The sequence below is a fragment of the Colletotrichum godetiae genome (assembly GCF_030913485.1).
Source record: "Colletotrichum godetiae strain CBS 193.32 chromosome Unknown BDP55scaffold_2, whole genome shotgun sequence".
Classification (NCBI taxonomy): Eukaryota; Fungi; Ascomycota; class Sordariomycetes; order Glomerellales; family Glomerellaceae; genus Colletotrichum; species Colletotrichum godetiae.
In genome coordinates, this window is record NW_026851250.1 from 1841854 (window position 1) to 1855077 (window position 13224).

A 13224-nucleotide genomic window follows, 5' to 3' on the forward strand; every position below is an offset into this window, starting at 1 on the left:
TACCTCCTCCTCCTCCTCCTCCTCCTCCTCCCGGCACCCGTAGCACACGCGAGGAAAGGGAGGGAGGGAACAAGGGCGGGACTGGCTAAGAATGTCACCGGGGTTTGGGCTTCGTGGCACTCTGTCGGGAGTCCGTGTTGGCTCTTCTTTCTCTCTCTGAGTCTCTGCCCAGTCTTGTGAGGTCATCAGACCGGGGGCTGGAATGGCCAGAGGAATAGACAATGTCAGGCTAGCATGACTCTGATAGGATGTGGTTGTCTACCATCCCGGTCGTGAAGTTTGAAACAAGCCTTTGCCGGGGGCCGCGATACTTACGATCCTTGCCCTGCACTGCAGGAAGCGCGGTGATTGCCCCTTTGTCGACCTTTTTTTCTTTAGATAATCGTTGGGGGTTTTGGCTGGCGGTTAGGCTTGTTGGTGTAAGATTGGCGAAATTTCGAATGCCGTCAGCCAATGCGACGGGTTTCTGGGCAAAGAAAAGGAAATTGCAAGGCTAACAAGGCCGAGAGCACTAGGTCGAACTACCCTAAATGAAAACAGCAGTACTCGTGTAGGTTGTAGCACATCGCGGCCTGTGGCCATTAGAAGAATGAGATCCAACCAGCATGACTTCATCGGACGATTCAACTGATGGAGGCATTCTGTGCCGTAATTCTCTTCGGTCTGAAAGACACAAGAATTAGTAATACTTGCGCAACATCGGGACTGCGGCATCGCCCAGAATGTGACTTACAAGAGGCCGCCCTTCCAATGGCTTGCAACGTGTGTGGCGATCGTTGTGGCTCAACTGGTTCCAGACTCTCCCAGATCAGCAAGGAAAAAGCAGGCTTGGGTGTCATTTTGAGGGGGCCGTCACGCGGCCAGCGCAGTGCGACATGTTTGGCCAGATGTGGCTGATGCTGCCCTGTTTGCGTTGGAATGTCGTTGTCCCAAGATGATCACCAGAAAATCATGGTTCACCGAACAAGGTGAGTCTGACGTCACAGTCACATCGAATATCCGGGGCTGATAGCTCAGCGGCCCAACCAGCTTCAGCCACACGACGCAAAACGCCTCTCAAGCGGCAAGCCTCATGAGCCGTCTCCGAATCCGCAAATGAGACCAATCTCTCCTGCCTTAGCTCTTGATGCGCGGTCGGACATTGATGATGGATTCAGGACTATTGCGCTTGCTTCTGGTAGCATCGTCTCGTCGTACTGGCGTTGCTACATATTACCTACCAGGTAGTCTTCATGCGGCCTCTGGTACCGCCCAAAGATACTAGGTAGAATGCCGGTACTTAGACATTGGAAGCTTGGAGTTAGCCCTTCGCTGTTACGTAGGGCCAAGGGCACGTCCGGCGATGGTCCTAGTTGCGAGATTGAGGGTTGTCGGCTCGATCTGGCGGTGAGTGGATCGCAGCCACGCGTTCGATTGGGGATATGATGTTGTCCAAGACCAAAGATGTGAGCTTCCGTGCCGAACTTGCCAGAGGAGTGAAGATCGAGGGATCATTGTTGAGCCGACCACCGGGAAGCCTGGCTTCCCTTTTCAATCAAGATGGGATGGAAATACTTCGCAGAATCGTCGCGGAAACTCGGCCGAAACAGCTGTCGGCTCCGAAAGGCACTCTCCCGGCACTTTATGGGTGTGGGGTCCCTCGGCAACTCCACAAATTGCCGGCCCCGCGAGTGTCTCACATCATACATGGCCCAGAACCCGGGGTACATCTTGGTCCGGATCTGGGGTTCAATAGCCATGCACCTGTTCCTAGTTCACCTGAGTTTGGAGGAAGCCCGAGACAGTGTTCAAGTCTCTCACCCATCCTAGCCGCTTGCCAAAGATCTGAGTGTCCGAGATACGCCGCCATGGAACCCTCTAGTTCGAATACTGGCTTTTTCCAGGAGCTCCCGGTTCTGCCGAACCAATTCTTCGATGATGCCAGCTTTCAAAGAGCTTTGAGGCGTACGTACCGTCAGTGTCGAATCGCTTTCGTCCCATGTTGCTGAACCTATCTAGTCTTCCTACCAAGGGACATTGTAGAGCGTGTCGAAGTCGACATCGCGCAACTCGGCGAGGATGTACTATCCGACCAAGTCTTCTCCTGGATCACAGACTCGGAGAAGAACAAGCCGTACCTAAACGGTAACGGCCGTGACTCCTTTGGCCGGCCTACGTCCGAGCTGGTCGTCGGCGAAGGCTGGCGCAGCCTGCAAGACTTTGGTATCAAGAAGGGCATCGTCGCTACAGGGTACGATGCTTCACTCGGCTCCTCCGCTCGCGTGGTCCAGTTCCTGAGGATTCACTTGTGGGGGAGTTCGGCCTCCAACGTCACCTGCCCATCGGCTATGCAAGATGGGGCAGCTCGACTCTTACAACTTCATCTTTCAAGAGACATGGAACCAACGCAACGAAAGGCATTGGAGAATGCGCTTCAACATCTTCTGTCTCGGGAGCCAGCAACTGCCTGGACTAGCGGGCAGTGGATGACCGAGCGAACCGGTGGAAGCGATGTATCTCTCACCGAAACAGTTGCTCAGCACATTCCATCCTCGGCAACAGCCCTCGCAAACGCAGTGGAGAATATCCCTCTAGGCCCATGGTCAATCTCAGGATTCAAGTGGTTTTCCAGCGCCACGGACTCAGCCATGACTGTCCTCCTCGCAAGGACGCAGAGCGGTATCAGTGCCTTTTTCGCACCAATGAGGCGACACAGCCCCACGGCAGTGACAATGACTGGACGGCCTAAAGGCGCCGCCGGAACGGAGCTAAACGGTGTCCGGATCCAAAGACTGAAGAACAAGTCTGGTACGCAGTCACTTCCCACGGCCGAGCTCGAGCTCGATGGCATGCGAGGCTGGCTCCTGGGCCAAGAGGGCCGCGGCATCAACGAGATTAGCACCATCCTCACTCTCACGCGCATACACTCCGCCGTAGGTGCTGTGGGATACGTGGGTCGAGGTCTGGCTGTCGCGAGGGCATACGCCAAAGTCAGACAAGTCGGCGCAGGAAGGCGTCAGCGGATGCTCCTGACGGAAAGCCCGCTACACATGCAGACCTTGGCGGAGGTGACTGGAGAGTATCACGGTCTCATGCTTCTGACTTTCTTCACGGCATACGTTTTGGGTTTGGACGAGAACCCGCAAGCGGGCAGGTCTGGTCTATCGGATGCTCTTGCTGCCATCACACCAGACCAGGAACACATTGCGCCCCTCTTGCGCATCCTGACACCGCTCTGCAAGGCCTATGTCTGCAAAAAGTCGCTTCCGCTGCTGTACAGTTGTATGGAGGCTCTCGGAGGTGTCGGGTACATGCTGAACGAAGAGACCGAGTACCTGAACATCGCCAGGCTGTACCGCGACTGCTGCGTGCTGTCGATCTGGGAAGGCACCACGGATGTTCTCGCAACAGACTTCTTGCGAGCATTGAAGCATCCAAAGGGAGGACAGGAGTCCATAGATGCGCTTGACGCTGTCTTTTCCCAAAGCGATGTCGAAGGAGAGGCCAATGTTTGGAAACCAAAAGACTCGTGGACTGCAGTCAAAGCCTCCCTGATGGAAAAGTCGCAGGCGGATCTCATTGGAGACGCAAGACGCATCCTCTGGATCGTGGCAGAAGCGCTCATTGGCGCGTTGCTTCACGCAGACTATCAAAAAGATGAGAGTCAAGCAGCATTCGATATTCTCTCCCGCCACCAAGCTAACTGTGGCGGTGAGACGTTTGGAAAACCGGCTCCAGGAACGTCGAAGGAGCCGCAGCTTGGTACACAAGACAGATTGGAGAGGAACTTTACCATCGTGTACGGTAGATCGGGCTCAAACAAAGCGCCTCTTTCAAAGCTCTAGAGCCGCATTTCCTGCCATATGCAGAATATTAAAGTTCAACATGACATCTCTCAAGCTGATGTGAAAGACGCAAACCGCTCGGCAGTCCCACGTGGCGTCCCGAGAGGTCCGTGATGTGGGCGATGGTCTATCCGCCCGATCGACACTAACTCGATGCCCATCGATCAACGACGAAAAGGACAAAGCCGGGAGGCCGGTGGTTACATCTCTAGACGACGGACTTGAGCCCAATCTCTTGCAGATTGTGATGTACTTGCCATTGTCGTCCTGCTCAGGCAACTTCGGCCACGCGGAGAGTAATAGCAGATCCTGGCTCTCTGACTCCCCGACTCTCACACCCACGTTGCTATTCTCAATCATAGAGGCCCAAGTGCCACGTCCCAAGTCTCGTCTGCCGGTGGCAGCAACGTGCCAATGGCAACCTCACTAATTAGAGTTTCTGTCCGGGCGCCCACCCGATTAGCGTTGCTCGATTTGGATTCTTCGCAAGGAAGCTATCCTTTGTCCGCCCGCAAGATTTCCCCCATGTTCATTGTCTCTTCGGCGTGGGATCTCCGGAGAGGGGTTTACCCGGGATTGTTACAAGCTGTTTTTTCTTCCTTATGTGTGAGGGGGGATGCTCTTGGACATTCTTCCCATCGTTTGCCCGTTTTCTCCACCATAGCTCTCCATCGATTCCATCTGACCATCCACCGACCGAGATGCGGATGCTCGCCACACTCAACACGAGATCATGTTGGAGCCAAGTCCAAATGTGCACTTGGAAAAAGACGACAGTTATCTGCCCGAAGTCTGGGTAAGCCGCTCTGGTTTCCTCGGCCTATAATCGACATTTGTAGCTAATGGGGTATTGCTTGGCAGGCCTGGTACGCCATCGGCGTCTTCATAATCCTCCTGCGATTCGCGGTTCGTATTCGTACTGTCGGGATTCGAGGCTTCCGCGGCGACGACTACTTGGCTTTACCAGTGAGTTACTGGATGGAAGAAGAAACTCCTCAAATTGGCACTGATGTTGGTTTGCTGCAGTATCTCGTGTTGTACAGCATCAATGTTTACGTAGTACAAATCTGCTATTACACAGGAGCCAATATCGACATCACCGCAGATGCAGTACCATCGCTATCGGATCACGATGTCGCAGTTCTCCAGCTGGGATCCAAGTTGGAGTTCATGTCCTGGTATACATACCCAGGTAAGCCGTATTCACTACCTGCATATTTCGGTGTCTTGGAATCGCTAGAGATTAACAATGTCATTAAAGGTTGCATATGTAAGAAGCCTTACCTACCCCCAAGTTGACACACCGCCCTGACCCGGAAATCTTAGGGGTCTTGAAGTTCACCGTACTATTTTTCTACAAGCGTCTAACACTTGGAATTCTACGGAGACGGAGTCTGGTCGCGTTGTTCTGGATCTGTGGATTATCGTACATTGTCCTATGTCTCACCGTGACACTCAGCTGTCAACCGTACGTTCCCCGTGACAAACGCGATCGCCGTCCTAACACTGTGAACAGCTACTCCGACAACTGGCGAATTCGGCCTCTACCAGGCCCAGAATGCACCTTCCGACCGCAAAACTTTTGGATGCTATTGTGGCTCAACGTCTTGACAGACGCGGCTCTCCTCTCCATCCCCGTTCCGATTCTCTGGCACCTCCGCGTGTCCTTTAAGCGCAAAATCGGCGTCGGCATCCTGCTTTCATCCGGCGTATTTGTCATTTCGACGGCAATCGTTCGAGCGGTCACGACTTTGGGCGGTGCGCCGTCCGTCATCAATATCAACCGCTGGGGGTTCCGCGAGACCGCCGTCGGCCTCATCACCGTCACCCTGCCGGTCCTCAGCCCGCTGTTCACGAGAGCGTTCTGGCGCCGCGGCCCGTATATTCGAGACTACTACGATCGGCTCCGCGGTCCGAGAACGCCTCCCAATAACGCCAGGTTTGGTAATTGGCTGGGGACGATGGTTCTTAAGTACATTGATGAGGAAGAGGGAGATGTGCTACGTAGCCCAAGCGCGGCGAAGCGGTTGGAAGAGGCAGGATACCGACGGGAATATGCCGAGCGGGCGGGCTCCTACAACACAGGTAGCGGAGAAAGCTACGAGCTGGAAACGAAGAGCGGTGATACGAGTACGAAAAGCTTGAAAGGCATTGAGACGGTATGACGTTTTCAAAGCAAAGGGGGGTTTGATGAGAACTTGGCGCTGGAGCATCGAGGCATACCCCATCATGATTGACTTTATATACACTGATACCCAAAAGGAGCAATAGGACGGGTTCAAGACTGGAAAGTGTGTAGGCCAGGAAAAGCTGCTGTGCTTATGTAAGAATATTGTCGCCTATGGCGAACTGACTGTCAAATGAAAGTATCTCTGAAGAAACTTGCAGAAATTGACTGTTCCAAGTAAGACCATGTTTTGTCTCAAGTACTCAAAGTACGAAAGTGTCAATGGAAGATTCCCACGTCGGGCTTCTACGTGCTGGTCAGATAAAGCAGTCTCAGACGCGCGTAAAGCCAAACAGACAGTGTTGCGAGCTCGACCCCGGTGTGAGACCATCCAATTGAGGTATGCGGTGCAGCTGAAACACTATTCTTGTTTATCAACTCGTGTGGGCAGAGTGTAGGTTGTGAGGGAGAGGAAGCAACTCTCCGAAAACTCCGCCGGCATCTTGGCCGGCGGGATGGGCTCCGGTCGCCCCATAATCCCGGGCCCCGGGCGGAGTTGTGGAGTACCTTAAACCGAAGGCTCATAGCATTTTGTAGAATACGTATCTCCGATTACCTAGTAAACCCATAATAATGTCCAAAAGAGGTAGTGACATCTCCGGTTGCATCCCCCGCATCCTTCAGCGCTGCCTAGGCCTGTGGCACCTGGAAACTTTACCCCAAGGTGCTAGTACCTTGTCTGTCGCGTCCCGTCGCGTCCTCATACACCCCCACCATCCTCACGTCCTGCTACCACACACCCATGACGCCATGCGATTTATGCGACCGCAGCCACAATGACCCGACCGGTCGAGAAAAACGCGATAGTGATATCAGATGGCGAGACGGTATCGGAAATCGACGAACCTCAACATCCGAGTAGCAAAGCCCTCGGGAAACGAAAGGTAGACATTGACTTCGAGGAAAAGGAAGTCTGGGATGCCGATTCCGACTTGGAGCTCCCCAAGCCCAAGAAGCAGAAGGGCCGGCGCGCCGCAACTGGCAAGGGGAGGAAAGATAAGGCGAAGGGAAAAGGCAGGCCATCCAAGAAGAACGGCGTTGTGAAGATCGACGACACCGAGGAAGAGGACGACCTTGATGTGGCGGAAGCGCCAGACTATCTGAAAGAACGAAGGAAACAATTCGATCAGACCCGGGAAAGGCTGCAGGAGGCAGGGCTATTGCTACCACCGGACTACTCGGACGTCGTGTTCCCCGAAGATGATCGACCCCAAAATCTCGAGCGACGTCCCCATTTCGACGAAAGCACGAAGATCAAGCCTTGCAGGCCGTACGAAGATGTCGAGCTCGAGTATTCGGCAGGTATAATACCGGCTTCTATCGCCCAGTACTTGCGCGAGTACCAAATTGTCGGCGTCAAGTTCCTGCACCGTCTGTTCGTCTACCAAAGGGGAGGGATTCTCGGAGATGACATGGGCCTTGGCAAGACGGTCCAGGTTGCGACATTCCTTACGGCAGCTTTTGGCAAAACCGCCGACGAGCGGGACAAGAAGCGGCTCAAGAAGATTCGTGACGTTTCCGGCCGCTGGTATCCGACAGTTCTGATCATCTGCCCAGGATCCATCATCGAGAATTGGAAGAACGAGTTGAACCGCTGGGGATGGTGGAAGGTCGACGTTTTCCACGGCGCGGGGAAAGAGGATGTGCTGTCCGCTGCCAGAGCAGGCCGGATAGAGATTATGATCACAACCTATTCGACGTACAAGAATCACAAGAGCTTGGTCAACACAGTCAAGTGGGACGCGGTCGTCGCCGACGAATGCCACCAAATGAAGGAAAGGAGCTCCGAGGTCACCAAGGCGATGAACGACGTGAACGCGCTTTGTCGCATCGGCTTGACGGGCACGGCGATCCAGAACAAGTACGAAGAACTGTGGACTCTCCTGAACTGGACCAACCCTGGCCATTTTGGCACGCTGTCGGAATGGAACACCACCATTACCAGACCTCTGACGCGGGGCCAATCCCACGATGCGACCTTGAACCAATTGCGGGACGCTCGAACTACCGCGAGAAAGCTCGTCACAAATCTGCTCCCCGGCTTCTTCTTGCGCAGGATGAAGACGCTGATCGCCCACCAGCTGCCAAAGAAGAGCGACCGAGTCGTCTTTTGCCCCCTCACGGACCAGCAGCAGGAAGCGTACAAGAACTTCATCAGTAGGCCTGATGTCGAACTTCTGCGCACCCTATCGGACCCTTGTGAATGTGGCTCCGGCAACAAGCAAGGATGGTGTTGTCGCAAGACGCTTGACGACGGCACGGGGTGGCAGTCCATCATCTTCCCCTGCGTAACGACTTTGCAGAAACTGTCAAACCATCTCACTCTCCTGATCCCGGCTACGGGCAACGAGCAAGACGACAAGCATAAGAGAGAGATGCGCACGCTTCAAACCTGCTGTCCAGACACGTGGAAATACCTCTACAAGAACCGGGACGCGATCATGAACCTGGCCAACCCGGAGTTTTGCGGAAAGTGGAAGGTCTTGAAGAAACTCCTCAAGTACTGGCATGACAGCGGGGACAAAGTATTGGTCTTCTCGCATAGTGTCCGCTTGCTTCGAATTCTTCAGCATCTCTTCCACAATACCAGCTACAGTGTTACGTATCTGGACGGGTCCGTTAGCTACGAGAACAGGCAGAAGGCTGTGGATGACTTTAACTCTGACCCGACTCAGTTCGTCTTCTTGATCTCGACCAGGGCTGGTGGTGTCGGCCTGAATATCACTTCTGCGAACAAGGTAGTCATTGTCGATCCTCACTGGAACCCATCGTACGATCTCCAGGCCCAAGATCGAGCATACCGTATCGGTCAAGTTCGGGATGTCGACGTCTTTCGACTCGTCTCTACCGGAACCATTGAAGAGATTGTCTACGCGAGACAGATTTACAAGCAGCAGCAGGCAAATATTGGTTATACAGCTTCATCCGAACGTCGCTACTTCAAAGGTGTTCAGCAGGACTCTGAGCGCAAAGGAGAAATCTTTGGATTGGAGAACCTCTTCACGTACCGCGAGAACCAGCTCGTGATCCGTGACATCGTCAACAAGACCAACATCGCAGAAGCGAAGGCCGGGACCGGTATCGCAATGACCGCCGTCGACATGGAGAAGCTCGCCAAGGAGGAAGGTGAGGGGCTGGGCAAGGTGAAGCTGGAAGGGGGTGTGGGTGCGGATGCGTCGGAAGACAGCGACATGGGCCAACTCGCAGCGTTCCTGGCCGCAAAGACTGGCGAAAAGGCAAAGAACCAACAGGCCAAGAGCGATGCCGTACAGGCCATCCTGTCTGCGGCGGGCGTCGAGTACACGCACGAGAACTCGGAAGTGATTGGGACGTCCAAGATCGAGGAGCAGCTCTCGCGCAAGGCAGAGATGGTCGCCAGCTCCGATATCGAGGGGGAGGGCGACAGCGCTCTGTTTGCGGATAGCCAGGTGTTTGACGCGCAGGCGCAGAAGCTCAAGGGCCTCTCGTATGTCTATAACCCGCCAGAGGATGTCATGAGACGGCAGTTCTGCTCCATGGCGCGCGAGTTCGGGTTCGCGACGGCGACGGAGTTTGCGCTTGTCGTCGGCAGCTGGACGCAGACGCAGAGGCGGAATTGCCTGGAGGCGTTTTACAAGATTCGCGAGGGTAAGATGTTGGCGGAGGAGACTGTCAAGGTGCAGACGCAGGCGGAGGTGGCGGCGGCTGTGAAGGAGGAGGAAGTCAAGGCCGAGGTGAAGGATGAGCCGGGGGCTGAGGTTAAGGCTGAGGTGAAGAAGCAGAATGTGACGGTCGAAGGTAGCAGTACAGAGACGGAGGACGAAGATGAGAACGAAGACGTCAAGGAGGAAGGAGACGCGGAGAGGAAGCTGACGATCAAGGATGAGGATGGTGGTGGTCCGAAGCGGACGCCGATTTTCATCTACGACAGTGACGATGATGAACTTTGATGGCGTTTTTGGGCAATGGCTATGAGATACCCCACGGCGTTTAGAATCTTTGGAGATTTTTTACCAAGAGTAATAGAAAAGGAAGCTTCGCGGCTCCAATCAAGCTTTTGAAAATGTGGGTGGGTACCATGTTGATGAGACGTGTGGTTGGTTTGATTGGAAAACCTGAGGTTTCGTTCCCATTTCAGTATGTGATCAATACCCCGGGTATTATTATTTTCAAACCTGTCGTCGACGAAGACATATATCTAATGAGCCCCATTACTCATACCGGTTATGCCAGACTCTCAAAAACTCTGAACTGCAAAAAGAATATCAAAGCGCAAATAAAGCCATAAAGGCAGCAAAACATCTTCTCCCGGTCATTAACTCCACGCCACGATGCTCAAAACTTGTCATCAACCCCCCTCGCGACCTCAATCGCCTTCCTCTCCCGGTTAAAATCAACCCACCACCGATGACTCTCCTCCGTCCCCGTCCACTCCCCCGTCACGGCATCAATCTCATCCCACGGCTTGGGCGCCAAAATGTAGTGAATATTCTTCACCTCCTCGTCCCGCCAAATCTCCCCGTGCACGCCCTCCCACCGCAGCGTCTTGAGCGCATTGTACACGTACGGCAGCGCCACCCACCGCCCCCGGTACAGATCCGACAGCAGGCTTTGGTCCGCGAAATCCATGTCCATGGCCCCTTGCTCCATGTGCTTCACAATTTGCCGGAACAGCGCCTCGGACGGGTTCACGACCTGCAGCCCGCCGTTCATGAAGCCCAGCGGCGACGCCGTGACGGGGTCCGGGCCCGTGTGCTGCGCCGTCTCCGGGTCGTTGTGCTGTGTGCTAAAGGCGCAGTTCTCGGGCGTCCAGTCGGATGGGTAGTGCGGCTTCTTGAGCGGGTTACACACGCACGCGTGGCCGGCGGCGAAGACGCGGGTGCTCGGGTTCTTGACGGCCAGGTCATCGAGCGTCGGGCTCTTGGGGGGACTGCCGCCGATGGCAGCGCCGGGGGTCTGCTCGGCGGCGAAGTCGCCGTCGTCGAGCTCGAGCTCCATGAGCTCGTCCATGTTGCGCAGGACGAGCATGTCCGAGTCGAGCTGGACGACGCGGGTGTACTGCGTCAGGGAGAAGGGGGAGAGCTTGCTCCAGCAGTCGTAGAAGCGCGGGTCGTTGGAGTAGTCGCGGCCCTTTGTCGGGAGGAGGTACTCGATGCGCTGGGCGGGGATGCCGCGGCGCTCGAGGGCGACGAGGCCCTCGGCGGGAAAGGTGTCTGTGTAGAGGGCGACGAGGGGGTAGGCTGAGCCGGACTTGACGAGGGAGTGGTTGAGGGTGAGGAGGCCTGAGAGGTAGTCTAGGTTGGTGATGAGGGTTGTCCAGACTGTGGGTTGCAGTCAGCTTTGGTGTTTTTGGGGGGGTTATTCATCGTTTGCGACAATGTGACGGAGTAAGGAGTTTGGGCATGTTGGAAAGCAAGTGAGGTTGCGGCGGAAACATCAAAGAAACAGCAATTCAATCCCATGTTTTCTTGCATTGCGACAAAAGGTGCAAAGGCGCAAAAGGGAAAAGGGATTACAAACCCTTGTCCGACTCTACGGCGCGTTTCCCGTCCGACATATTGGCGGTGGTGGTAGGAGTGGTAGGAGTGGTAGTGTCGGTGATTATCGCCACGATTGCGACTTTTGCCTCACTTTTTCAGGGAGACAACCTTATCTTATTGCGACTGTTCTGTGTGTAATGCGCGCCGCGCGTGCGTATGCGTGTGTGTGCGAATCTGGCGGGGCAGATTCCGATGGTGGAGGCGGGGTAGATCGCGAGATAACACGCTCTCGAGTGACAAGTAGCTGGCGGAATCACCGGAATGTATTTTTTTTTTGTCGTGGTTGATCTCTCTTGAAGCTTCTCTCTCTATGATATCGCGCGCTGATTCTTGTGTCGCTGGCGTTTGCGTTATGGGTCAGTCGTTGTCAAGCTCCTTTCGTGATGTGAGGCAAGAGGTGTGTGAGAGGGAGGAAAGAGAAGGAGAGAAAGATGAAGATGGAGGGAAGGGAACGGGAAAAATAAAAAGTCGGTTTCACGAGATTAGCATGTTCACGGGAATGCAAAGTAGTACTCAATGGCAACTACTAATTTAGTGTTTAGCCAAAGGTACCTGACCTTACCATACCTCCTCCTCCTCCCCCCTCCCCCTTCAGCTGGCTATCCTCGTTGCGGGATTACGGACACAGAAAATGCAACAAAGCGCAAGCAAAGCAACAAAATAAAAGCCCCGAATGGGCCACGAGTCATCCCCACGATGTGGTATTGGACGCGCTGCCAAAAGGGCCAAAAGGGAACTTTTTACCCAGAATGGTTTCCTCCACCTTACGGAGTCCTCGCCGGGCCTGCTTCCTAGTTCCTGACATGAGAAGTAACTAGGCTGAACCGGGGTTGGAAACAGAGAAATCGCTGATAGACAGCGACTGATTCCGATCGGCCGTCATATCGATGACGCCATCTTTATTTGGAAAATCGGATCACGGAGGAAAGTAGGTAGGGAAGTACCTGAGCGGTTTGGGGGAAGAGACTATGACAGCTAATAAGATTGCTCACAGAACAAAACGGATGCCTCCTCCCAAGACACACAAATAGCGAAATGTATCCGTAAAAGAGAGGCGGGCCGGAGAGATTCGGACTTACTCCTCTTTGCCCTCCACCCAACCTGAACTCTGTCTGGGTTGGTCAGAGAAAGTGACTCGTTGATCAAGGTGGTGTTGGTGGTGTTGATGGTGGTGGTGGTGATGAGACGGGCCCGGGCTTTGCGACCAAAGGGCGTGGAGCGAAATTGACAAACTATCCGTCTCCATTCTTAGTTATTCTATTCCTTTTTGTCGCATGGATTAACATGGCATAATAAGAAATGCCCATGTTCAAAAAAAAAGAGGGGGTGTTTTCCCATGGCTTCCGTGTGTGAGAGTCATAGACTTTCCGCTCTCAGCTTCTGCCCAGAAATAATACGGGCAAGAAACAACACGGCAACTTATCATAGAGTTCATCCCTGCATCTGACACCTCTAACCTAATGCAACTGCGTTGTTTCCCGGCGGCCTGGGCAAACAAAGACGCTGGGCAACTCTCAACAAAAAGATGCAACATTGTCAGCCCTATTTTCAGCAATTGAAAATCCGCGAGTCACACTTGTGATTGTTAAGCTTCCTCCGTTCCCGGTTCCCGACGTCCGTACTCCCATCATTCCGTTCCATGACACTGCGCAAG

General features: G+C 54.2%; 4 protein-coding genes across 4 annotated transcripts; 3 read left to right on the forward strand and 1 right to left on the reverse strand.

The window, feature by feature from the left end:
• Positions 1-1665: 1665 nt before the first annotated feature.
• Positions 1666-3864, forward strand: BDP55DRAFT_643929 (very-long-chain acyl-CoA dehydrogenase). Its single transcript, XM_060573546.1, has 2 exons — positions 1666-1944; positions 1999-3864. Exons 1-2 carry the CDS (start codon positions 1848-1850, stop codon positions 3822-3824), a joined length of 1923 nt encoding a protein of 640 aa, XP_060436468.1. The 5' UTR covers positions 1666-1847; the 3' UTR covers positions 3825-3864.
• A 1233-nt stretch (positions 3865-5097) lies between these two features.
• On the forward strand, positions 5098-6239 carry BDP55DRAFT_643931 (uncharacterized protein). Its single transcript, XM_060573547.1, has one exon. It carries the CDS (start codon positions 5411-5413, stop codon positions 5987-5989), a length of 579 nt encoding a protein of 192 aa, XP_060436469.1. The 5' UTR covers positions 5098-5410; the 3' UTR covers positions 5990-6239.
• A 273-nt stretch (positions 6240-6512) lies between these two features.
• Positions 6513-10085, forward strand: BDP55DRAFT_643932 (SNF2 super family protein). The gene has a single exon (XM_060573548.1). It carries the CDS (start codon positions 6828-6830, stop codon positions 9978-9980), a length of 3153 nt encoding a protein of 1050 aa, XP_060436470.1. The 5' UTR covers positions 6513-6827; the 3' UTR covers positions 9981-10085.
• A 280-nt stretch (positions 10086-10365) lies between these two features.
• BDP55DRAFT_539714 (family 8 glycosyl transferase) lies at positions 10366-11587 on the reverse strand (the record flags this gene model as incomplete). The annotated part of the gene is made up of 2 exons (XM_060568054.1): positions 10366-11351; positions 11551-11587. 2 exons carry the CDS (start codon positions 11585-11587, stop codon positions 10366-10368), a joined length of 1023 nt encoding a protein of 340 aa, XP_060436471.1.
• Between the last annotated feature and the right edge of the window lie 1637 nt (positions 11588-13224).

Coding starts and splice junctions, on each gene's coding strand:
- BDP55DRAFT_643929 (XM_060573546.1), top strand. CDS start 1,848: ATGGAACCCTCTAGTTCGAATACTGGCTTTTTCCAGGAGCTCCCGGTT. Junction 1,945..1,998: donor CTTTCAAAGAGCTTTGAGGC/GTACGTACCGTC, acceptor GAACCTATCTAG/TCTTCCTACCAAGGGACATT.
- BDP55DRAFT_643932 (XM_060573548.1), top strand. CDS start 6,828: ATGACCCGACCGGTCGAGAAAAACGCGATAGTGATATCAGATGGCGAG.
- BDP55DRAFT_643931 (XM_060573547.1), top strand. CDS start 5,411: ATGCTATTGTGGCTCAACGTCTTGACAGACGCGGCTCTCCTCTCCATC.